We start from the raw sequence: 26,805 nt of genomic DNA on the forward strand, positions 1-26,805 counted from the left end.
GATCTAGAGTCAGAGTTTCTTCTTCTCTTTTTTTTTAAAAGAGTTTCTCGTCAGCCGCCGAGCTGCAACGAGTGGGTGCAACTGCTGCATCTGTTCCGCTCTGTGGTCAGACGAGGGGAGGAGGAGGATGCTGCCTTCATCCCCCCCTCTGCACAGTCACTTCCTCTGAGAGAGAGAGAGAGAGAGAGAGAGAGAGAGGATGGAGGAAAGGGAGGTTAAGAGATAGCCACTTAGAACTAGTGGAAGGGAGAGAGAAAGAAAGAAGGAAGCCATTTTGGTTCCTCAGTGTCATGTTTGTCTGCACTTTGCTTTCTTCTCTCTGGCTTCTTTGCTTGGCAAGACTTTGGGAGAGATAGAAAGTGGTGGGTTGATTTGAGGAAGTAAAACTTTCTGAAGACAGTTGGCTTTTTTTAAAAAATTCTCTCTTAATGAGAAGTTTGGTTTTACATTTTCGCAGGAAGGAGTGGTGAGGAACGAGGCTGTCACATAATCAGACGTCCAACTGAAGACAGGCAGCAGGACAGACAACAAGACTGAGAGAATAAAAATATCTAAAAGACGGTGACAACAAACTCATATCCAGGTGATGTTGGCCTCCTCTTTTTAGAGCAGAAGTTTTCGGGTTTGGCATCAGCTGGACGACAACGTGACTTTGAGAAGTGAGTAGGACGCAGGATGAGTTCTGACCGAGTGCCGTCCAGGTCTGAGGTGATGGGGTGGAGCCCACAGCAGCTGGCAGACTACCTGAAGAGGGTGAGACCTCCATCCATACTCTGTCCTCCTTCCTTCCTCCATTCCTTCCTTCCTGTCCTTGCTCTTCCTTCTTTCATTTAACTGAGACATGAAACTTGCTGCAGTTTAAGAACATTCGAGGCTTCGTCCAAAATTGGGGAAGAAATCGGTTCACTTCTGCATAATGACTGTTATCTGTGGAGTCTTTGCATCAACACGAGTTTACTTATCTTTCAGGACAACATTTTAATCAAACATGGACGTTCAGCACACTGAAGCTTCCTCAAGGGGCACTGAAGAGTTAAAGGCGGCATAAGAGTCAAAAATGTGACTCCTTCAAAGAGTCATAACTGAGTCAAATATGAACACTCTGACATGAGACAAATATTGATAACATCCAGTGTGACTTAGACTTCCTGAGGATATCATTATCTCTGATGTCCATCCAAAATAAACATCTAGAAATTCACTTAGAAATCATAGAAAATAGACCATTCAGACCTTGCCTTACAATCTTCATGTTTCTACGTTTTCTTCAGTATCAAAGTAATCCACTGATAGTTGTCTGAACATCCACAAGTACACTGCAAACAGGAACTGCTAATAGCAAATTCGGCATACTTTATTTAAAAAAAAATGTGTTTGTAAAGAGAATACAGCTGACATTACAACAGCACATGTGTTGATCTTCTATGGGTCCGGATGGCTTCAGTTCTTGCTGTTGGCAAGCCGGCTGTAAACAGGCCTTGGTGTTAGCTTGCAAGCATCTTTCAGATTAGCAAAAACATCTCATACTGCCTTATAACTGCATTACTTGCCTGAGAATTAGCATGTTTTATGTTTTTTTTAGCATTAAAGTAGTATGTAGATGTCTTTACATCCATAGTATGTGAATGCATCAGAATCTGTAAGCAAGGCATAAAAGAAGCATTGTGGTTTCTGTCTGAGGTCAGAATGGTGTTGGCCAGTCAAGTTTGAGTGAGCTTTGTTTGCATGCAAGTAAACAGTCCATATAGAGAGCGAAAGAGGCTGAATGCTTTGGTTGGAATGTACAGTCTCAGAACCCATCAGCAATCGTCTGATGATGATTTGGCTTTTTAATAGCTTTTTAAAAAATGTATGCATTCATGTACAGATAGCGATAAGTTATCTCTCAACTCCAGCTCCATTCCCCAGTCTAAAGTGTAAATTATAATCTGCATAGGAGTATCCGATTACCCGCTGGCTATAACAGAAACTCCTTAACAGTGACCGTTGATCCCAGGCAGGTGAAGGAATGCCTTGCCCTACTCTGCCTCTGATTGGCTTGTAATCATTGCCTGAGTCACAGCTAAATCACCAAAAGCCGCTGGAATTGTTTTTCACATAGAACCAGGCTGGGGAAAAGTTGAGTGTAACTGACATTATGCCTTTATTTAAACATTATTTAATAAACCATCGGTTCAACAGTGAAATAAAAGCCTCTAGTCTACCAGCAGGACTAGGCTACTAGCAGGACTGTCAATAGACAGAGCTCCTGCCAGCTCACCACAGGCTCCGAAAGAATAGCTGGCTGACTGGTTAGTGGCTCCAACAGGTGTTTGCTTGCTGTCACGCTAGTTAGTGAAGCTTCTCAATTCCGAAAACATTAGAGCAAACTGCCAATTTTGTTGCTATCTAGCACCAAAAAACTTTCAGATTTGAATTTAATCATGAAATAGCATGCTGAAATCTTAAAACCTACCATCTGTCTGATTCTCTATTGCTTTAGTGCTATGGATACAAAACCATCAGCGGCCATGGCTGCTATTTTACTGGGTCTGTCTAGTTTGCGCTATGAACAGTTAGCATCAATGCTTAAGTTTGGCAGATGCCTGGAATGCCATAAAAGCTCAGTTTGTCCAGAAGAGAATTAGCTTTAAGGGAAGGGGGCTTAAAGAGACAGGAGCTAAAGTGGAGTATTTCAGACAGAGGGCCAGTACAAGATAAATAAGGAATATCTTTGAAAAAGGCCATTTACCCTGCTGAGGTTGATGATTCAACTCCCGCGGCCTCCATTTTCACTAACACTGTGTTTCTGTGCAGATGAGTCTGTCTGGTTGTGACAAAGTCGTTTTGAAGAACTCCATCAGCGGCTCCAGATTTGTGGTGAGTTCATAACAACAGATTTGACATTCAGGGGAAAGAGGTCAAGCCGGAGGTGGAGGAGAGGAAGGAGGAGATAAGGAAAGGCCAAGAGGGGATTTGTTAATCTAAACTCGGCCTGCAGTTTGACACTTTCTCTGTTTATTTTGCAGAATCTGAGCGATAACGACCTTCAAAAATTCCCCAAACTTCACGCCCCGTGAGTACTGACAAACTGCTGATTCATATCAAACAGAATGTGTCAATAACAGCTACTGTTTGATTAGAGGTTTTAATGGACCAAGAGGCCAACGGAGAGCTAAAGATGATTTATATGCTATAATACACAAGAAAAGACAGGTGTTCTGTTTCACTGTTCATGAGTCAGAGACATTAATCGTTTTGGTGGAGGGAAGCATATAAAGGTTAACATCTGTGTTAGCTTCTATAAAAAACTTACATTTGCATTGGCTTCCTTAATAGGCTAACATTTGTGATAGCTTCTCCAACACGCTAACATCTGTGTTAGCCTCTTAATCTAGCTAATATGTGGCTAACAACTAAGAAAAGGAAACGAGATGGAGGATATGTGGAGGCAGACAGATTCAAAATGGTTAACTCAGAGTTAGGGAGACATAAACTACATGTAGTTGAACTACATACCTTAACTACAATTTGCTGTAACTTGCTGGTAGTTAAACTACAATAATATTTTGTGCTGCATCAAGTATTTCAACTACTTTTTGGGTCATTTTTTGTAGTTAAACTACTCAATTTACAAACTACAATTTTGGCCAATAATATGAAATATCTTTTTTTGTATATAAAAAAGACCTATATAATATAAATTTTACTTTATTTTTCTTTGAAAAAAGGCATGAAACATGTCTTGACATGCTAAGCCAATGCTGCCTCTGATTGGCTTGCCCTGGCAGCACTCAAATGCTTCACAGAGTGGGTGGGTCTTTGTGCCAAGGAAGGCAGTGCTCATATACCACCAGCACGTCATGGACTTTGAGAGACTGCTCATGTGTCGTGTCAACAAGCGATTCTGCCCTGGCATCTAGTTCTCGTGCTTTAGTGTTAGCGGCTCTGAAGTTCCTGTGATGTTGACCAAAAATTTCAGCTTTTGTTCTTTAAAAAATAAAACTTGAGTTTAGTTGTCTGCTGGCATGTGATTTTTTTGAAGGCTATTATATTTTGTTTCATACACCTGTTGAATGAATTAACACTGAGTTAAATGAGTATAATGAGTATAAGTAGTTGCTAAAGCTACTTTTTTAGCAGTAGTTTTGCAAACTACATTTCTCCAGGGTAAAAATGTAGTTTGTTCAAACTACTGCCAGGCTGAACTACATGTGGTTTTACAAGCTATGCTTGCAAAGTAGCTTCCTCAACACTGGCTTTATGGCATTAGCACATGACATCACGACTTATTAATAGAAGTGTGAATAATCTTGATGTGTCTGTCTGCGTCTCCTCAGGTTGATCTCCAAGATCAGCACTGAAATCAGCAAGAAGGAGGAAAGACGAGGCCTGTTCAGTAAAAGGTCAGTCAGTCATTGTGTCTTTACTGATTTAAAACAAGCTTCACCTTTATTGTCATAATACAAGATAGGATTGTACATTGACATGCAGAAACACAATCACACACAGAACATCCACATGAGGCTGCACAAGCACTCAGCTTAAATGGGCATGCAGTACAGATAATGTACTTTTATAATACCGATGATATTATTAACTAAAGAGGAGTCGACCGTTTGAAATCAACGAGATGTGAAGGTCATGTTGGAAAATAATAATACATTTCTTTCTGTCTGTTTCTCTATCTTTCCATTGCAGAACAACTCCCAAATATCACGAACCAGGTAGGAACTCTTTATTAATTTCATAAATTAAGTACAAACCATCTCAATCTGAAAGCTGAGTGGTGCTTTACAATATTTATGTATATCTCTGTTTGGATTTATTTTCCGTTTCAGGGATCAAACATCTGTTGGTTTATTCATTTTAACAATGGCTTTTATCTGGTTTAGAAAATGAACTAAATGTATTAAATGCAAATTAAAAATGTAAGATATTCATTCAGTATTACACTTTATATTTTGTACTTTATTGCTGTGGTAAACTATTATGTTAAACTATTACTATATGTCACCACATATCTTATATCCCATCCTGTACTATATTTTGGTGATCTGTTATACTGTTATATTACACCATATTTTAAAAACATCATATTTCTGTATTAATACAGACACATGTTTCTAATGTTTGGATGGGAAAATGTCATTTACTCTAATTTACTCTACTAATCTCTAAATCCTCTCTCTGAGGATCAAAAAACGGTTATCTTGGTTGTATGAAATGTAAAAATATATAGATATTAGTATTTCACATGAGAGCTGCTAACGTGTTGATTTATTCTGTGCAGAGACGCCTACGGATGTTCAGGGCTGGGGTGAAGACGAGTTTGTACGTTCATCTGTTTTCTCTCGTTATTTTTCTCTTCCTCTTTCTTTTCTGTCTATTTTAACTGGAAAAACTTGAGTTTAAAATAATTTAATTTTTATTCCTTTATTGGTATTTAAAGAACACACAACAAAAAGTTTACCAATGAATACCACTTCAGACATGAGACAAGAAAAGGCACATTTTTCTGGGACTTGATATTATCTGGCTGCAGTTGTTTATCGAGGTGGTTTAAAGTGTGGTGCTGTGCAGTTATGAGGTTGCTGCCAAGTGTTTTCTTAGTTTCTCCTTCACTTCATCAGGATGATGAGGAGTTTGATGATGACTATGAGAGTCCATACAGCGGTGATGAGGAGGGCAGCGGGGGAGACTACGAGTCCCCAAATGATGACCCAGACGGGGCCAACGACTACGAACCTCCTCCCTCTGAACCTCCAGAGGATATGGTGCGCAATCTGTGCCCCACTCTGCCCATCGGAGACAGCGAATACATAGGTAACCACGAGGGGGGGGGGCTGATGTAGTTGTTATTTTTTGCTGATGGATAGTTGTTAGCATTGTTGTTAGCTCATGGATAGTTGTTAGCATTGTTGTTAGCTCATGGATAGCTAGTAGTTCATGGATACTTATTAGCTCATGGATAGTTGTAAGCATAGTTGCAAGCTCATTGATTGTTTGTCAGCTTATAAATAGTTGTGAGATCATGGATACTTGCTGGTTTATAAATAATGTTAAACTATTGGGTAGTAAATAGTGTTTAGCTTGTTGGTAGGTGAAAGCTTATAGACAGTTGTTAGCTTATGGATAGTCGTTCATTAAAGCTGCAATCTGGAGTTTATAGAAAAAAGTGGACTTTGTCAGAAAATCTGAATGAGCACAGCTCCCAGGTCCCTCCTCTCTGCTGCGCTGCAGCCCTGCCTTCAAAGCCCCTCCCCACAGAGGAGCCTGCTGTGTATGAGCAGGCTTGTAACCAAGGTAACAGAGGAAGCCAGATAACCAAGATGGCCCATTCAAAATCGCAACAACAGCATAAGCCCCGATTGTTCTCTTTCTGACCAATACAACTAAATTACAATGACGAGTGCCTCATGCCGATCACTGTATATATTCCGAGTAACAAACACTATTCCTCACATCGCGGTAGTTACCACGTAATCATTACCTGGTGCAACGCCATGCTGCCTTTCTGAAGCATAAGTAACGTTATTCCTCTAAACCAATTCAGCCACTTCTGAGTGTACTGACCACAAACTAGCGTTACAACTGCCCGGTCACTTGAAAGACACTTTTGCTAAACAGTAGCCATAAAGACAGAGCTAAACAATGGAGTTAGCATACAAGCTAACAAGGTAGATTTAGCAACAAGCTATGTAGCTCGACTGCAACATCGTACAGCCATATGCGCTATTGTGAGTATTACTGTAACTGCCGCTACCATAGCCTTGTGGTTAAAACATAGAATGAAACATACGTCAAGCTTGGGTCCTTACTTGTCCAGAAGAAAAGCAGCTAACTCTGCGTCACTCTTGAGTCCTTATAAATCCCGCAGCTCCCTCCAACTCTGACATGATGCTCCGATATTTATCCTTGTTTTCTCTCTGGCTTGGTCAAATTCTTTGTTTTTACACTGCTATTTTTCGTCAGTCTTCTTATTTCTTCTCTTTGACATGGGCAATGGTGGGGCATTGTTTACACTTTGGGCATGAACATATCTGACCAGGTGGGGGAGGGGCACTGCTCAGTATGCGCTGAGTGAGGGAGAGGGGCTGCCAGCGGTGTATGCAAGAGAGTGATTGACACTTCTCAGACACTCCCCATGGCTCTGATTGGTTGAGTCGGTAACAGTGGATTCTTACAAATCAAATTAGGGCCACTGGGTGGAGCAACAGACAATAATGCCAATTTTAGTATAATAAAAAAAATAGTTACAGGCTACAGCTTTAATGGATAGTTGTTACTGCCCAATTGTTAGCCTATTGATAGTTGTTAATTCATGGATAGTTGCTAGCTTATAGATAATGTCAAGCTATTAGGTAGTAGAAAGTGGTTAGCTTGATTGTAGGTTATAGCTTATAGACATTTGTCAGCTAATGGATGGTTGTTCATTAATGGATAGTTGTTAGCTTAGTGCCGAGCCTAATTGTTAGTTCATTGATAGATGTTAGCATCACCGTAAATTCATGGATAACTGTCAATTTATGGACAGTTGAATTATGGGTAGTCAATAGCTAAAAGACGGTTTCAAGCATAGCTGTTAGCTTATGGATTGTTGATAGCTAATAGACATGGGCTGTGTCTGAAATCACTCACTACTCCCTATATAGTGCACTATAGAGTGACTACGCCATTTTGTAGTGCTGTCCGAATGTATTGTGGGGAATATTATACCCTATATAGTGCACTCAAAGTATCCCACAATGCATCGCGAAAAGTAGTGTACAACTGATGGTCACTAACCAAGCAATATTTACCATCATGCATTGCGCTGCAGACGAATGCATGGAAGTTTCAATTCACGCTTCAACTGCACGGCAGTAGTGACGTCATTAACGGCGCCGGAGTAGTGTCCGAAAGTCCGTGTTTCTTTCTGCCGTTGAGCTCACTATATAGTGCACTATGTTGGATTCACTATGTAGTGACTAGGGAGTAGGGAATGAGTGGGTGATTTCAGACACAGCCATGGAATAGTTATTAGCTTATTCATCATGTTTAGCTAAAGGATAATTGTTAGCTCATGGATAGTTGTCCATGAGCTTACAACTATACTAACAACTGTCAAACTATCCAGGACATGAATAGCTCATGGATAGTTGTTAGCGATAAGCTCATGGATAGTTTTTAGCTCAAGTTTGCTGTTAGCATTGTGGTTAGCTGACACTAGTTAAACTGCCATTGCTGTAAGTATTGCTTAAGTTCTGTACAGATGGCACAGTGCCATTTCCTGGCTAATGGAGGAATAAGCGGTTCATAAACACTGCTGTCATGGTAACCACCAATCATGCGGATTTTCTAAAGGTCCTCACAGAAACTAAAGTCTCATAATGAGATAGAGAAAGGCACTTCCAGGACACTGTAGTTAGCTCACAATAACTCTGTGTGTGTGTGTGTGTGTGTGTGTAGATAACAGGGATAACCATGTGTCATCCAGACGCCTGCCACCTGCTGTCTGTCCCCGGCCTCCAGTCTCCAGCCTGTCGGCACCGTCTCCACGGATGGTGAGTTTCAAACATTTGAATCATTGGTCAACTGTTCACACTGTGTTTCCTTATTTGAGTTAACTAAACCTCTAACTGCCACTCGTAGCCCGGAGAGTCCTCCAGAAGAGATCACTCCCCACACACAGGCGGAAGACCCACAGGAAAACGTGAGTAACACGCAGCTGCAGAAATCCAGTCTGAGTGGAGCTTAATGTATAATATTTGTACCACAATTTATACTGTGTCACCAAGTTTAGTTTTGAGATTTTGTAGGTAAGAAATTAAGCTTATAGATTCCAAATACTTGACTGATTTATAAAAATAGTTGTAATCTGTGTATTTGTTGTTGTATTCAGTTCTTCCAGAGCCGCCACAGATCTTCCGTGATAGCAAACCGGGCAGAGATTCGGGATCCAACCCGTCCCCCGTCAGAGGTAATCCCAAACCTAAAAGGCCCTCTTGTTTTATTCTATTAAATTATGTTTACTTTCCTTTTCTGCTGACAATTTATAAAGAAAATACTCTATCAGCTTTATGTATTGGTTAGATTGCATTACAATAATTCTTTTCAAGTTTTTTTTTATATAAAATAACCTACAGATAAACCATGAAAAAAACATTTGTTAATTACATTTTGGTGCATTCAGGGACCAATTCAATTCATTTATTTTTTTATGTTATTGTAATGTTTGTTATTTCAAGTTCATCACTTTTTGATGATTAATATTTTCCCTGGCAGCAGCTGGCTTCCATAAAAACAGATAATTACAAACAAAAGACCTGTGTTTTAATAATTTAAATGTGATAGATTCCATTTGTAAATATGATAACTGATGTTTCCATCATGATGACATTATAACATTTAGTTTTCTCTGCTTCACAGGACCTCATCGCAACACAACAGTGGACAGGGTGAGCTCTTTGCTTTTAAATAAACTTTAGCAACATGGAAAATTAAAAACAAAGGGACCACGAACATGACCCTGAGGAACTCCACTGTCTTACCACCACATACACTGAAAACTTCATTCTGACTTGTGTTTTTCATTCTTTTCACCTCTGGACTTTATTGTCATAAATTTAAATCTGTGTCTTTCTTACAGCCGGGCACACATCCATGGAGGTAAGTACACAAAACATCCTCATCAGAATCAAGTATTAACCCAGACCATGGCGTAATAAACTTTATCTGTACTTATTTGACTTTTGTTCTAGAGCTAAGATGTTGTTTTAAGGTAGTCTTTCAATTGTCAATATGTGTGTTTTTGTTTGTGTGTTCAGGCCTCAGCCAGACGTTCCTGATCCTCCGACCTGGTCCAAACCTCCTGCTCTTCCTCCGTCCTCCACCTCCATCAACAGGAGCAACTCAGCAGCCAGACCTCCTCCCAACAGGTCAGCACACACAAGTCATTCCTCAAATCACCTTGATGTAAATTATGAAGTTTTTCAAACATAATTGAATTTACATCCAATAAATGTGTTATCTCCAGAATGATTGATTTCATATTCATACATTTATTCAAGTTATTTGATAATAATCCAATTTTATATGTGTTTTTTTTTTTTAGGTTTGATGCGAGGAGAGAGGTAAGTTGGTGTTCTGACAGAATTTTGTTTAAATAGGAAATTATCCTGAATGAACTCATGAATCCTTTTCTTCTTTTCTCTTTTATAAGCAAACACCTGATGAAGGTGAGGGTTCCCTTCCTGTTCTTAATTTAATCCTGCCTCATTTCATATAAATGGCTTACAAAATATTGTTATCCCAAATTATTGAAGTGAGTCTTAAATTCTTCTTCCCTCCTCCAGCTCAGAAACACAACACCTTCCCCCTCCAGAATAAAAGTCTGCCCCCCCGCCCTGGACTTCCTGGGCCCCCCTCAAGACTTGGAGACAGGTATGAAAAAAATAATATCATTGTGTAAGAGCTGGAGGTTCAATTGTTGGTCCCATCAAAATTAAAGTTATCCTGTAGAGTCTTCAATGTTAACACACACTGTATTGTGTCTGGTGATATTTGTCTTACTTTGAATAAATCCTGTAAAAAGTAGAAAAAACAACAGCGACTCTCTGCTAAAATTAATGAAAACATTGTTCACCACCACTACTGCTCAAAACCTCCACAAGGTAGATTAAATAAAATATTTCTTAAAATGAATAATCTTTGTTCCTTTTGTTTGTTTTTTGAGCAGTCTGCCTCCCAACGTTCCCTCTGCAGGATCGCTGCCTCACAGACTACAATCTGGTAAGAAGACATCAACAAAAACATTAAGGGAATAGTTCCAAGGTTTTTGGAAAAATAGGGTTTTATTCCCAAACTCCTCCTTTGATGTTAATCCTACCTGAGTGGGACTTTTCACATTATTTATTTACAGGTATGTGCAACTCAAACTACAATCAAGGTTTGTGTCCACGATTCAGTCAAGCTGTTCAATTCCCCCTTTATTAATCTTTTATGGTTAATTGTTAGATGAGGTGGGTGTGTGGGGACTGAGGGGTCAAATTGTTGTGGTTCTGTGCAAACACTAGAGGGCGCTCATCTACAGAGCTGCTTCATGCAGCAGCAGGTATGTTACTATTAATTAATCCTGTACTGACAGTGTGTGTGTAACTTTGCAGGACCAGACAGACAGTCATTTCGTCCTCCTCCATCTACAACATCACGCACAGAGGTAACACACACACTCACACACTCACACACACACACACACACACACACACACACATACCTACATACATGTTTGTGTTTCTATACTTGTGAGGACCTTCACTGACACTGACCAGAAAATCTTAGCACAATCTTTTGATTGGTCCAGTCCTCATATCACAAAAATGTCCTCATAATGATCGAAATACAATTCATGTAAAACACTTTGTAAACTGTTTTGATGACTTCTGAAAGAAATACATTATTAGTATTATTATTATTATTATTATAATTTTTATTATTGTTATAAGTAGTAGTACTAGTAGTAATAGTAGTTGTAGTGATAGTAATCGTTGTAGTAGTATCAGTTTGGTATTGAATCTGTTTCTTGTTTTTCAATATTAACAGCAGGTGGGGCTATTGTCTTTCTGTTCACTTTCCTGTTGAACTGATCAGTCAGATGCAAGTATAATACTGTGTGTGTGTGTGTGTGTGTGTGTGCGTGTGTGTGTGTAGGAACTGGACCCTTCTTGGTACGTGGGTAAGGTGACCAGAGGTCAGGCAGAAGGATGTCTGAAACGAGTGCACAAGGTAACAAAACAAAGCAGCAAAATAAATGTACAGCACAGTAAATTTTTATGACTTTGCATGCAGAAATCTGAATATATTTTATTTGATAGCTGTCTGAACAAGATAATGTTTGATGTTTTATTTGACACTGGTTTAGAAGTTACTCATATCCTGGAATTAATGAACATAATTATCATTAGCAAAATGCACTTCAAGAATCTATAGAAATAGTACTCATTTTGCAGAATGGTGCCTTTCGATAAGTGTATTTTAAGATTAAGATTTAGATTACTATTGGCTTTATTTCTCCCACAACAAGGAAATTCATTCATAACAACAGCTCCAGAAATAACCAGAAAAGTATATATAAAGTTCAATATAAAATAAATAGAAAAAACAAGATATTCACAGAAAATCACAAGATATTTACAAAAAAACAAACAACTGAGTGGCAAGTGACGTTGATGTAGTGCTCGAGAACAGTCTGATAAATGATCTGTGGGTGTTTTTTTAGTGTATAAATAGAATATATTACATTAATGTGTAAGCAGTATTTGAATATTGTAGCTGGGTAAGATTTATTGAATTCTAGTGATACAAAAAAATGTAAAACTGAACAATTTTTTTATGATTTTGTATTTTTATTTTATGTGAATTTGATGTATACACAGAGCAATGTACATCCTTCATAGTGACAGTATACTTCCTGTTTACATCCCCACAGCATTACAGTAACTGTTGTCCCTAAATAGGGCATAATGTTCCTTTAAATAGAAATTCGACAAAATGTTTTTATTTTGGTCGAGGGGGACTTAAACCCTCAATCTATAGCCTGATATTTTCTAGATGATAGGTAACAAGTAACTCATACTACTGAATAGATAAAGAGCAGTAAAAAGTACAATAGTTCCCTCCAAAATTTAATTTGGCAGGAGTATAAATTAGCGTAAAGTGGAGAGTGAAGTTCTTGAGTAAATATCCACCACTAGTGAAATGGTTTCAGTGACTGATTAACATCAGCGTTTCTGTGACGTCTCTTATGTCTGTCTCTGTTTCTGTGTTAAGGACGGGGCGTACCTGGTGAGGGACAGCACCCGTCAGCAGGCCAATCAGCCCTTCACCCTGATGGTCTTTTACCAGGACAAAGTCTACAACATCCAGATCAAACAGCAGAGCCAGCACTTTTTGCTCGGAACCGGACTCAAAGTCCAGGAGGTAAATATGACACTACTGAGCAGAGGTATTTAGAAGAAGTAAAGTACTATAGCTCTTTCCAGTGATCGTCCATTCACAGTTTATCTTAGTAACAATGTGTGTGTGTGTGTGTGTGTGTGTTTGCACATGCTGCAGTGTGATTATTGTTAGAAATGGTTCTAAGTAGGTTGTAAGTTGATGTTACTTTAAAGAACAATATGTAAGAATTAGCCATCCATCAATTTATACTCAAAACCAATAGGGGGCAGCATATCACCAGAGTAACGGCTAACTGCTGCTGACTGTAGCTTCCGTTAGCCATTTAGCACAGTAAGCAGTGCAGCTAGCAGTCAGGACTGTGAGCCCCTAGCACAGTGTTGGTGTTTAACATGGGTTGGCTGGTTAGCAATGCTACCTTCTGTTGATATCTCTGCAAGACAAAACATAGACGTCATAACATCAAAACTGTTATTTCTTCTCATCAGTTGGTGATTTTAGTTAAGTTTTGAATGTTTTACACCAAAATTCTTACAACGCAAGAAGTTACTGTAGGATTCCGTTAGCTAACAACTAACACATCAACTGTGTGGAAGTTGGTCCTGGATACCTGGAGATGCTAAAGGGAGAATTTTGGGGATTTGGGGAAATTTGCACTCCAACGAGCTTCATAGGAAAAACTATTAACTGTGTGTGTGTGTGTGTGTGTGTGTGTGTGTGTGTGCACGCGCAGACTTTCCCGTCAGTCAGTGGCATCATCTGCCATTACTCCCAGTCTCCTCTCCTCCTCATCGATGCCAAAAACCGTGGCTCCGCTCAGCAAAACCAGTGTCTACTCTCTGACCCGGCTGGATACTACATGACGGGACAGAACTGGTCCTGATCGGATAAACCATATCACACCGGATGAGTCAAACTAAACCCAACAGGCAGAATTGAGCAGTTATAAAAAAAAAATTTGAAACCTGGAGTTTATTTTCTGGCCTTTTTGCACATGTTGCTTCATTTGCTTATTTTAGTTTGCATTCACAGACCACAGCTTCCAGGTTTGTGTCGGCTCTCTGTTCTTGAGTTTAAGGATTTTGGAAAAATAAACCATTTAAGCTGAGTGGAAAAGGTTTTAATCTTGATTTTTGTATGATGCTACTTCCAGCACACAATATTGGATGAATATATGTTTTAGTTAAAGTATTCCACATTCAAACTGTGCACGTTTATGGCTAAAACTCTCCCAGTCCTGTGTTCAGCTGAGCTTCATAAAGCCAGGTTTCATGATTGTATTACCAGCCTCCATTGTTCATACTTTGCTTCTCTATATTCAGTCTGGACATTTTTAATCAGCTGTAAATGTTTCAGATTCAACTTTGTTTCCTCATTAAAACATCATCAGAGCATCACCAGTGTTGTGTTCTTCTCAAACAGAAGTATGACTTCTGTCATATTGTTTTTCTTCATCGTCATATATGCACTCATATCTATCATACCTACCCAATTAATAGAGCAATTTTTAAGATATAACCACATTCGATGTTACTACTTCTTGAGAGTACAATGTGAAAATATTCTGGCTCCAACACAGTTTTAAATCACCTCCATACTGTATACCCTGTTGTCAAATTGAACTCTGCTGGTATCGTAGCCTCACGGCAGCTGACAGGTCCACTTGGCTCTACGGCTAACTGAGCTACTTACTAATTGCAGCTAGTGGCTACAGCCAGAGATAGCTACAGCAAAGAAAACTGAGCAATAGTGAGCCGCTGTATTTTAATGTTGTTTCTGAGGCGGTAAACAATGTAAAAAAAAACAAACATAGACACTGATTTATAGGTTATTGATGTGAAAATGAAAGCCTTCAATCCTCCTGAACCAAGAAGACTCTATTTGACAGTTGAAGGTGTTGTTACAGTGTAAGTACACATTAAGTGCAGCGGCACCTTCCCCCATAATCCCAGTCATCTGTCAGTTATATTTCAGACTGTGTGTTGTTTTGTCTGCATAGTCCACGAAGGCACCGCAGGGCGAAGATTACTGCTGCCATCGCCAACTGTCATCACACACACATACACACACACACACACACACACACACACACACAGGTGTGAATTACTTGAGGTTGAGACTGTCGTCGTTGGCAGAAAGTGAACTGATAAGAAATCTGTCTGCTTCAGTCAGACATGCTGATGTTGAGCTTCTGAGAGTTTTAGATTAAAGGTGAGACTTCGGTTAAAGTGTGTTCATCTCATTTAGTTTAAAGCTGGAGGCTCCAGGTTGCAGTAAATTGTTACTGTTAGACGCATATATGTTATCAGTAGATTATTATGATTCATGCACTAATGTAAAGGCAGGTGGAGCTTATTTTGGACTATCTTGTACAATACAATACTGCCAATTATTTTCTCCTGTAAAAATTTTGAAAACAGTTAAAAATGTCTTCACAGGGACCATGAGCCGAATGAAAAGCAACAAATCTTCACATTATCCGTTAATTTAATTTAATTTATAACAAAACCTATTTTATAAATTCCTCATATACTTTGTGCTAAATTTGTAAAGTAACTAGTAACACCAGTTAAGACAGACCCCTCAGAATTTAAAGTTGACCATTTTTGTAGCGCCACCTTTGATTCTTTATTCTTTGTTTAACCCCTTAAGGAACACTGTTCCAACATAGGAACACCCTTGTGTTTGGACGGAAACCAAGACCTGTGTTCCAACCTCTGTAACTCTGTGTCAGTATGTCATAGAATCACACTTACACTAGAACAAACTTGAGGGTGTTACCTTTCCAATGGTACCAAGCACATCCCTGAGTCTCAAACTATGTGGGAGCTGTCATGCTTTTAATTTTGGTATGTCATTTTGGAAAAAGAACCTTAAAATGGGGGTGTTCACTAAGAGGTTAAATCCTCTTCAGCTATTTCAAAGTGGTCTCTGCTCTTCTCAAGGCAAAATAGTAGTCAATTATAAAAGTTAGAAAATGATTGCAATAATTCTTGATATAAAATGAAAACAAACACAAAATTAAAAGCGAAACAAAGCAAGAAATAAAGAAAAGAAAATTCTATAAAAAAATTTGAAAAATGACAAACGTAAAAAGTATATCTGTGTAATACATTAAAATATAAATGTTACCATCATAAAGTGTGTGCGTGGACATGAAGGTAACTATGTACATTTACTCAAAAACAGTTTGGAAGTGCTTTTACTTCACTGGAGTATTTCCATTTGTTGCTACTTTATACTTCACTTTGCTACATTTTGGAGTTAAATATTGTCCTTTTAACTATTATTTTATCTGCTATAAGATCTTTTTTTTTTAACTATAGAAAAAACAAACAGTGATACTGATAATCAGAAAAAAACGGAATATCGGATCTGATAATGAACCAGGCTGATAATTAATCAACCATTAGTCTAAAGTAAATACATACAAATATATGTATAACTTACTTTTACTTGTACATTTGTTAGTTAAATATGTCTTTTGCCAGAAAATTACTTTTGATACTTATGTAGCATTTAATATCAGACACTTCTGGACATCAACTCAAATACTTTTTGTATGTATGACGTTACTTTTACATTTACCAAAGTAAAATTTTAACACAATACCTTGACTTTTCTTGACTTTTAATTTTTGGGTACTTTACACAACACTGGTTATACGTCTGACAAAAGCTTCTGTAATGCTACTTTATTGCAAAAGAAGTGTGGTGTTTTAATCCAACCCTCAGAGCAAGTGTAACATGTTTACAACAGCTAAGAACAAGTAAACCATTACGGAGTGATAACTTTTTAAAGCTGCATGTTTATAGAAGATAATTCAGACTCACTCAGAACAAAGATGTCCTTTAAATCATTTATTCTATCAACATGCAGCCTTAAACCAAAGCATTAACATCTGACATCACTGTTTGATGAGGATTGAGTTGTTAATGAGAATAAGGTAGACATGCTGACTGTGTGTGTGTCTGTGTGTTGGCGGGGGGGGGGGGGGGGGGGGGGGGGGTTGAAGGACAATAGTTTTGGGCGACACCTCAAACAGCAGCTGATGGTCTGTTGGTCTGTTTGTTGTCTGCAGAATCTCTTCTAAAACAGATTAAGTTTCACTTTCTGCTCTGAGGGAATCTGTTAAACACACTCTGAGTCAGCACATGTTAAATCAACTTGAACACCCGATCTGAGATCAGAGAGGAAAATCACTGGGTTAATATTATTTTTAAGTATATTAAACCATTCACACTGACCCCCTGCAATAACACTTTATATGCTTTCCTCAAGGCAAATAAAGACCAGCTCCTTCTGTCTGTTTCTTGGGGTTATATCTGGATTGTGATGTTCATTAAAAAGAGAAAACCACAAAACAGGAGCTTAGGGCTTTGTGGAGAGAAAAATAACACACTAGTTATAATAGAACTGCTTTTGGTGTTTTTGGTCGTGTTTTTTAAATTGAGTTTGGTAAGGCATGGAATGTAAGCTTGTCAAGAAATGTCCCTATAATCATACCAGCTCCCCAGAGTGATGTTCTTGTATTCTGAAGTGAGTCTCTGAGTGTATTAATTCTGCTTCATTTTGTCAGCTCAGTGTAAAAGTTTAGCCTACTTTTGGAAAATGGATTAAGTCAAAATGTTGCTAATCTGATAGATGCTAACATGCTCCCACTGTAGACCTGTTCATCAAATTCTCTTTAGAAACACATATTTGTCTCCATTTGTTTACACCGAGTCAAATTGCCTTCATTAAAAGTATGCCGAATTAGGTCTAAGCTGTTTCTGTTTGCAGTGCACTCATGGTTGTTCAGACAGCTGTCACTGGGTAGCTTTGATACTCAAGAAAACTTGAAAACGTGAAGATTCTGAGGCAAGTTCTGGCTTATAAAAGCGTCTTTCTTTCTCAGATTTTATTCTACAATGGACAAGTCTGATGTTGGTTTTTGATGTCATGTGATTCAGGGAATTATGACTTCATGATAGTGATGGCAAGCTCTGAATTGTCCTTCTTCAATGAACTCTTGGTGGATTTATGGACGTTAATTCTGGGTGGACAATGTAATTATATCTTTGCCTGTAGCCACCAGCTGCAACAATGTAGCCACTGAATGATAACAACATCCCTTTGTGTCTTAAAGGTCGATAAGAATAGAAAGATCTTTATGATGTTATTTATAAGTCACTTGTGACAAAATCGTCTGCAAAATAAAAAGATAAATGATTCATAATGTGTGTTTGATGAACACTCCAAGGTTGTGGGTGGCGTGACCAAGAGTTTAGACGGTTTGTTTTATGTTCAGTGTTTAGAATCACTGTTGAGTCGATGTAACGCTCTCAAACTGAAAAGTTGAAAAGGTTCTCAATCACTCATTTATCAAGCTGTGTGTGTGTCTGTGTGTGTCTGTGCATGTGTGTGTGTGTGGAGACATACCTCAGCATGAAATCCTCAGGCTCTAATCTGCTTGAGGGGAGGAATTCAGCCTAGTCTTATTCAAATCAACCCACTACACACACACACACACATACCATGCATACACATGCATGCGAATTTGTGTGTGAGACAGCACAGTAGCCAATCAGCTTGCCCATGGGTGGAGCAGCAGAGTATAAATTTCTCAGGTGGGCAGCAGGTGAACAGAGCACGACAGGTGCAGGAGCTGTGTGTAGCCTCTAGAAACACACACACTTATTTAAACAAACACACCCACTTCTTGGAACTGAGCAGAAGAGGACGTCACCTCAAAGACAAGACAGGAAAGTGAAGGCAGAAACACAGGAAGGACTAGAAAACCAGCATGGCTTCCTTTGTCCTGGAGCAGGGTCTGTCCCCACCTCTGTGCGGACGCTCTCTGCCCCAGCAGGAGCTCCCATCCCTGGGCCTCCATTCAACTGACTTCAGCCTGTACAGCCCTCCAGCTCCTCCTGAGCACAGCCTGTCTGTGCCACAGTGGCTCCCACCGACCAACCACAGCGATCCCTCCCTCTGCAACCGAGACCTGGGCCCCCTCTCTGGGATCACAGGAGGCCCAACAGGAGGCCTCGCAGGACTCCCGCCAGTATTCGGAGGCTTCTTCCCTCATCTCTACAGCAACCCCTGGTTCTCCATGTCCAACCCAGATGAGATGCTGCGCCTGGTCCGCCCGCCGTACTCCTACTCTGCCCTCATCGCCATGGCGATACAAACTGCACCCGAGCAGCGGCTGACACTCAGCCAGATCTACCAGTACGTCACCAACAACTTCCCCTTCTACAGCTCCAACAAGGCTGGCTGGCAGAACTCCATCCGCCACAACCTGTCACTCAACGACTGCTTCCGGAAAGTTCCTCGTGACGAGAACGACCCAGGTGAGACAAACCACACCTGAGTTGCTTTATCCATTTTACCACACAGCCAATGATTCCAGTTCATTTTTATAAACAAAAGTAGCCAGCAAAGAGTTGAAACCAACTCTTTAGTGTTGACTCATTTATTACAGGAAGTAGGCGCTGCTGTTTTATATGTTTAAAAACAAATGACCCTTCACAATAAGGTCAAATACTTCTTTTATTGTGTTTTTAAAACAAATTATTGTCAAGCCAAACTCCATATACATTCTTTTTCAAACAAGTTATTTCAGACTGGTGGAACAACAAAACAAAAAAACAAGCAGCATCAAAAAAGCTGGTTCTGTTTCTACCTACCATATTGGATTGTGATATTAAATAAAATGTTAAAACCAAATAAAGGAGCTCAAGGCTTTCTGAAGAATTGAATATAGTTTAAACTGACCTGCTTATGCAATATCATGTGTAAACAAATTAAGTATTTTTGAAGGGAGTTCAGTATTGTAGAAACAGGTGTTTAAATCACATCTGTACTTATTGTTTCTGGACATTTAAAGCTCCTAAATTGAGTTTTTCTTTCATGTTCTGGTGGAAAGAGAAGAAAAGTAGTTGCTGCTTTGTTTCTTTAATAACCTTTATCTTCCTCCTCCTCCTCCTCCTCCTCCTCCTCCTCTCTGCAGGTAAAGGAAATTACTGGACTATCGACCCAAACTGTGAGAAGATGTTTGATAACGGAAACTTTCGCCGCAAGAGGAAGAGGAAGGCTGATGACGTGACCGCTGACAAGAAACCTTCCTCCCCCTCCTCTTCCTCTTCCTCTGACTCCTTCTCATCAGAACCAAGTCCTAAAATTCCCAACATGCACTGCAGTAGTGGTAGTAACAGCAGCACTGAGTTCCCCGCTCTCTCAGACACTAGCTTCAGCAACTTCATGTGTCAACCCCAGGACTCCTTCTTCCCCCTTCCCCCTCCTCCTCCTCATGCCAGCTCCCCCTCGCTACACATGCAGGTACCGGGCCATGCCTCCCCTCCTCCTCCTCCTCCTCCTCCTGTTCCTCAGGGATACATCTCCTCTTACTCCCCCGGCGCAGTTGTTCCTCAGTGGGACACCTGCAGCTCCTCACCTCCCCTCCATCACTCCATCACACCTCCTCCTGCTCCATACCCCTCCTCCCAATCAACTCCTCCCCATTTCTCCTCCCTCCTCTACCCTTATGCCGGCTCTCCCCCACTCTACGTCGACTTGCAGACAGCGTCCTGTCTTCAGCCAGAGCTCCAGGAGGCCCAGCAACTGCAGCAGCTTCAGGCCCAGTGTGAGCCTCTCTTCTCTGGAGGCTTTTCTGACCCTCTGCCCCTCGACTCTCTGGTTCTCCCTCAGTGACACAAACCAGATAGTGACAGCTCCAGAGAACATTATATGTTTACACCGAGAACTGATGATGTATTTCAAAGTTTTTACAATGTCTTCATGTGAATGTTTGGTTGAATTCAAAGCAGCCAGAGTGTGAATGTTCCTATTTATCTTTTTTTTTAAAAGGGGGGGGTGAATGTTTCATGTGTACATATAAGTCTAATGTATTTAATGTTTGGAATAAAAAAAAAAACAGTTCAACACATTTTGAAAACTGTTTCCTCTTTTTTCTCAAATGTAATCATCTATATAAATTAAGTACCTGCACCTTTACTTTTTTATCCTGAGCAGATAGACGTTTACATGATTTTAGAATTGTAGTTGAGTTTTCAGCAAATATTGTAACTTTTTTTGACAGCCAACATCAATGTTGGCTTTTCCAACAGGCTAAAATCAAGCTGAGCTTCTCCAACAGGCTTAAAACAATGTGAATTGCAACAATAACCCAACATCAAGCTTAGCCTCTCCCACAGGCTAACAGCAAGGTTAGCTTCTTCAACAGGCACTAATCATACTTAGCTTCCCCAACAGGCCATAACCAAGTTTAGCTTGGCTGACATCAGTGATAGCTTCTTCAACAGGCTAACACCAACATCAGCTTCTCCAACAGGCTAACTTTCTAGGTTAGCTTCTCCAACAGGCAAACATCAAGCTTAGCTTTTCCCACAGGCTACCAGCAAGGTTAGCTTCTCCAAAATACAAACATTAAGGTTAGCTTCTCACACAGGCTAACATCAAGGTGAGGTTCTCCAACAGGCTAACATCAATCTTTACTCCCCCAGCTGGAAAAAACAGCACAGACCAACACAGACCAACAGACCAGAATCTTGTTGGTGACTGGTCAACAGCAAGACCAGCATATGTTGTGTTTTGGTGCTGGTCTGTGCTGGGTTTTCCAGCAAGGTCTCCCACAGGCTAACATCAAGGTTAGTTCTTCCAAAATGCAAACATTAAGTTTAGCTTCTCACACATGCTAACATCAAGGTTAGCTTCTCCAACAGGCTAACATCAAGGTTTGCTTCTCCAACAGGGTAACATTAATGTTAGTTTTTCTAACGAGATAGCGTTAAGGTAGCTTCTCTAACAGGCTTACATCAAGTTTAGCTCCTCCAACAGGTGTAAATCAGTTGCACTTCATGAAACAACCAGGTTGTATGTTTTAGGTCATTTATCACAGGATTAAGTTACTTTCAAAGCTAACAGAATACAGAGTAGAGTTCAGTGACGAAAGAATCTTGAAAATGTCTAGTTGATGATGTTGTGGTGATGTCAGGAAGATCTCTCTGTACTCTGACTGTATCCTCTTGTTCTCATTAGTCTGAACTCCACAGCTGAACTTTACAAGTTTGAACGTGAGTCTAAAGTCATTAATTCTCTGCAGTGAGAAATTCTTCTTATCTCCTCACTTGAAAACTCTTCCCACGGAGATTGAACTGCTGGCAGGGGATAATGACATCAAGCAAACAAACAGTCATGCTGTGGTTAATGGATCTGCTGAGTCATGATATCGACAAAGAGGAAAACCTTGTATCTGTCTGTTTGATTTAGTTTCAGTGATTCAGCAGTAACCTGTGCAGGATGAGTTGACAGCAGAGATGATGACGCAGATTACAGCTCTGAATGTTTAAGTCAGCAGATCCCACAGACTGACACACAACCAGAGCTCAGATTTCCCACAGACAGTGAGCTGATGGCAGATAAAACTATTCTGTGGGAAAGAAGAAGTCCATCTCCACCTGATCTCAGGTCAGAACACTTCTCCACAAAATGTACAGATGCAAACAGCTGCAGTGCAAAAACATAACTTATTTTTATCAGGCTAACATATGTTGGAGTGAAAAATATCATATCTGATCCACTGGCACAATGTTTCTTTGCTAAATGACCTAAACGATTTATCGTTTAATTTTGTGTTATCAGCCTAATTGATCAATTGATTAATTGATTCTTCACTATCAGCAATGATAGGAATAAAAACACTAAAAATGCAACTAATTACATTTACAAGTACTGCACTTAAGTACAGTTTTTATGCAGTACATGCATACATGTAAATATGTGTATGATTTACTTTTATTGTAGTTTTGATACATTCAGTGTCAGGTACTTAACGACTTTAACTCAAGTACTGACCTATGGGTGACTTTTACTTTTATCAAAGTAATGTTATAAATGATATCCTTTTTTAATTAAGCATGACTTTTGGGTGTGATTTACAACACTGTGACATACTAAGTCATAATTTTGACTTAAAATGTCAGCCACAATTATAATTAGCTTTGAATGTATCTTTTTGTAAATGGGCTTCTGTATTGTTCAGGCAGTTCACATAAAACAACATGCAAATAAAAACAATCTGAACATTCAATCAACTTGAGTCTTAAAAATTGTTTTAACAAATTTTTTTAACAGAATTTTTTCTCAAGTTTTCTGCCAATGACAATACAATCTCAACTCAGGGTTCACTTATCTGCATATTCTGGAGCTTTCGAACATATCACAGTCTTCGCAATGAAACGTGGCCTTGAGCCCTTGTTATTTATTTATTTATTTTTTTTAAATATCATCACTAAAAATGTACTCAAAAAAATTTTTACTCATCATGCAGAAGTTGTTAAGTAACAAGAACTTTATCATTTACAGTGGACATTCACAAACTAACCAGCAGTTAATATGGGAGATCCTGCTTAATGAGTGGTTTTACTTTCTGTACTTGAATATTTTGATGATCACACTGAAAGAAGTTTTTGAATGTAAACCTTTTTTAAATATATTTTTTCTCTGTTGTATATGTACGGAAGAGGATTAGGGCCACATGTGAATTTTTTTTTAGTTCTGACTTTAAAGTCAGAATTCTGAGAAAAAAGTCAGAATTCTGAGAAAAAAGTCAGAATTCTGAGATTAAAGTCAGAATTCTGAGAAAAAAGTCAGAATTCTGAGAAAAAAGTCAGAATTCTGAGATTAAAGTCAGAATTCTGACTTTTTTCTCAGAATTCTGAGATTAAAGTCAGAATTCTGACTTTTTTCTCAGAATTCTGACTTTAATCTCAGAATTCTGACTTTTTTCTCAGAATTCTGACTTTTTTCTCAGAATTCTGAGATTAAAGTCAGAATTCTGACTTTTTTCTCAGAATTCTGAGATTAAAGTCAGAATTCTGAGATTAAAGTCAGAATTCTGACTTTTTTCTCAGAATTCTGAGATTAAAGTCAGAACTCAAAAAAAATTTACATGTGCAGACTTCTGACTTTATTCTCAGAATTCTGACTTTTTTCTCAGAATTCTGACTTTAATCTCAGAATTCTGAGAAAAAGTCAGAATTCTGACTTTAATCTCAGAACTCTGAGAAAAAAGTCAGAATTCTGACTTTAATCTCAGAATTCTGACTTTTTTCTCAGAATTCTGACTTTTTTCTCAGAATTCTGACTTTAATCTCAGAATTCTGAGAAAAAAGTCAGAATTCTGACTTTAATCTCAGAATTCTGAGAATAAAGTCAGAATTCTGACTTTAATCTCAGAATTCTGACTTTTTTCTCAGAATTCTGACTTTTTTCTCAGAATTCTGACTTTAATCTCAGAATTCTGACTTTTTTCTCAGAATTCTGACTTTAATCTCAGAATTCTGACTTTAATCTCAGAATTCTGAGAAAAAAGTCAGAATTCTGACTTTAATCTCAGAATTCTGACTTTTTTCTCAGAATTCTGACTTTAATCTCAGAATTCTGACTTTAAAGTCAGAACTACAAAAAAAATTCATGTGTGGCCCTAATCCTCTTCCGTATATATGAGTACAAGAATGAGTAAGAATGAGAATGAGTAACACCTCTGGTGTTGTATAGTGGACTAAAAAGAGCAATATTTTATTCTGAGCTGCAGTGAAGTAGAAGTGTAGTAAAGTACTTTGATAATATATTATACAATTGCGCTGACTTAAATTATATTTAGAACCATTTTATTCTCGAACATAATTACTATTTGTATAGCTTCCATGTAAATTTGCATTGTTTAATTTGGAGTAATTCAATGTATTTGTATTTTTTTCAGTTTTAATCTTTTGGTTTAACATTATTTTATTCTTGGTGTCCATTTCATTTTAATGACTGTTATGGTTTGATCTTAAATATTCTATTGTTTATTGTTGCAATGTATGTCCTGTATGTATTTTCTTTTTATCAGTCATTGTTTGTTTTGGTCTTTATTGTCTCAGTTTTGCTTTAAGTCACTTGGGCTGTGTGTTTGTATGAAAGATGCTGTATAAAATGTTTTTGATTTTTAGCATTTTGCAGGTTAATCATTCAATATGAATGTAAACATACAGATGTTTTTCTACTCAGATTTCTAAGGTCTATTTTTATGAGGACGGGTACAGACACACATCACAGCAGCTATAGCCTCGACTCATGAGCAATGACTACAAGGAGCTCCAATTGTTATTAATGGATCAAACAGGTTTAAATTGATGTTAATGTCCTGCCTGTGTGTGTGTGTGTGTGTGTGTGTGTGTGTGTGTCTCCATGCTGCGTGTTTAGTCATCATGTCATCCATTGATGTGTATGTGATGGTAAACAGACGGCACACTCTGGCTGACTGATGCCATCAACTGATCAATACTGCTGAAAGACGTCTGATCAAGCCCATCTGTTTACACACACAGTTAGGAGTGTGTGCGTCTGTGCATGTGTGTGTGAGATTAATGGATGAGGTCAATAGCAGCGTAAGTGTGCCGTTTGTTTACACTCCACACGTCCTCAGACAGGTCCACCCTCAGGAGACACACACACACACACACACATGCATACACACACACACACACACACGCACGTGCGCGCGCACACACACACACACAAACAGATTATTGTGTGTGTCATCACAGACAGCTGAAACTAATGATCTGTATTGTCACAATAAACACAAAGACACTGAGGAGTGTGTGTGTGTGTATGTGTGTGTGTGTGTTTGTGTGTGTGTGTCTGTGTGTGTGTATGGGGGTGGGTAGGTGTGCTAAATGTCAGGAGTCAGACACACACACAGACAACTGTTTTCTTTTTCAGTTTTATAACAGTTTTCATAAGCAGTAGTGGAAAGAAGCTACGTACATTTACTCAAGTACTATGCTGTGGTTAACTTTTTTAGCACTATTTTACAAAACAGACACGTTTAGTTTATATTTTTGATATTTTGCTGAAGGTAAATTTTGAATGCAGGAGTTTTACTTATAACTGAGTATTTCAATTATGTATTTCTACTTTTACGCAAAAACATTATTTGAATACTTTTTCTACTAGTCAATTTATAAAGTACAGCATGTGATATTAAGTAAATACTTCTGTACTTCAGTTGTACTTCTACTTTACTACATGTCAACAGTAACTTGATTAATATTTTAATTATGAAGGTTTCGCTTTAAGTATTATTTTTAAAGTGTAGTATTATGAAGTGTAGCAATGACATATTTTTGTAGGCTAATCCAGAAGTCAGCATTTCTCTGGTTTCCCTAACAGAAAGCCTATGGGATTTTTTTAATTGGATATTTGGAGCAAGATAATCTTCACAGATGAACACCGCTTTTACAATTTTGTGAAGCGGAAATTAAATCTCTAGAAGTAAACAGCTGATGTTAGGCTATAAACAGACTATATCACAGTCACTTGACTTAAATGTCACCACCACTAAGCGTCTTACTACACAATTACTATACAGGTTTTCTATAATCGGATCAATGCACAGTTTGTAAAGTTAGAGTTAGAGAATAGTTTGTAACAAAAGGCAGCCTGTAAAGACGGACTACAGAGTGAGATGACTGTCCTTGTTCGGTGTGATGGCGTTTAATGTCCCTGACAACCTCTGTAGTGTCATTTAGCCACTTGTTATTAACCACCATTTTTAAGACACCTAAGTACTTTACAATTCAACTGTGGGACATTTAATAATGTGTTTATGTTGTTAAACAAAACATCTAAAGATCTTTAGCCTGTGTGACCACAGACCTTATTTCAGGCAGTTAACTGAAAACCAATTTTAAAAACCCATTGACTTTTACATTGACAGTTGACAAAAACGCAAACCAATTTCCAGGTTTTAGGACTCATTACTTCACCACTCTATACTGCACCATTGTTAGTATTACATACTGAAAACCTGGTAATTTAAGGGAATTTAAAGATGTT

The 26,805-nt window shown here is 38.7% G+C and overlaps 2 protein-coding genes across 2 annotated transcripts; both read left to right on the plus strand.

Moving 5' to 3' along the window:
* The first annotated feature begins 187 nt into the window (after positions 1-187).
* On the plus strand, positions 188-14,312 carry lcp2a (lymphocyte cytosolic protein 2a). The gene is made up of 22 exons (XM_030436906.1): positions 188-362; positions 458-753; positions 2,797-2,859; positions 3,009-3,055; positions 4,320-4,385; positions 4,681-4,706; positions 5,273-5,313; positions 5,613-5,805; positions 8,431-8,525; positions 8,614-8,674; positions 8,864-8,941; positions 9,391-9,419; positions 9,611-9,630; positions 9,789-9,899; positions 10,076-10,094; positions 10,184-10,199; positions 10,317-10,404; positions 10,700-10,752; positions 11,127-11,179; positions 11,671-11,745; positions 12,790-12,939; positions 13,649-14,312. Exons 2-22 carry the CDS (start codon positions 676-678, stop codon positions 13,796-13,798), a joined length of 1,512 nt encoding a protein of 503 aa, XP_030292766.1. The 5' UTR covers positions 188-362; positions 458-675; the 3' UTR covers positions 13,799-14,312.
* Positions 14,313-18,585: 4,273 nt separating this feature from the next.
* LOC115594416 (forkhead box protein I2-like) lies at positions 18,586-20,826 on the plus strand. Its single transcript, XM_030438491.1, has 2 exons — positions 18,586-19,250; positions 19,910-20,826. Exons 1-2 carry the CDS (start codon positions 18,701-18,703, stop codon positions 20,608-20,610), a joined length of 1,251 nt encoding a protein of 416 aa, XP_030294351.1. The 5' UTR covers positions 18,586-18,700; the 3' UTR covers positions 20,611-20,826.
* The last annotated feature ends 5,979 nt before the right edge of the window (positions 20,827-26,805 follow it).

This window comes from Sparus aurata, chromosome 13, assembly GCF_900880675.1.
Source record: "Sparus aurata chromosome 13, fSpaAur1.1, whole genome shotgun sequence".
In the NCBI taxonomy this organism is placed as follows: domain Eukaryota; kingdom Metazoa; phylum Chordata; class Actinopteri; order Spariformes; family Sparidae; genus Sparus; species Sparus aurata.

Excerpts from the sequence above, each read along its gene's own strand:
- lcp2a (XM_030436906.1), top strand. The coding sequence starts at position 676 with ATGAGTTCTGACCGAGTGCCGTCCAGGTCTGAGGTGATGGGGTGGAGC. Across the intron at positions 754-2,796 it reads TGGCAGACTACCTGAAGAGG|ATGAGTCTGTCTGGTTGTGA; the intron begins GTGAGACCTCCA and ends GTTTCTGTGCAG. Across the intron at positions 11,180-11,670 it reads CTACAACATCACGCACAGAG|GAACTGGACCCTTCTTGGTA; the intron begins GTAACACACACA and ends GTGTGTGTGTAG.
- LOC115594416 (XM_030438491.1), top strand. The coding sequence starts at position 18,701 with ATGGCTTCCTTTGTCCTGGAGCAGGGTCTGTCCCCACCTCTGTGCGGA. Across the intron at positions 19,251-19,909 it reads TCGTGACGAGAACGACCCAG|GTAAAGGAAATTACTGGACT; the intron begins GTGAGACAAACC and ends TCCTCTCTGCAG.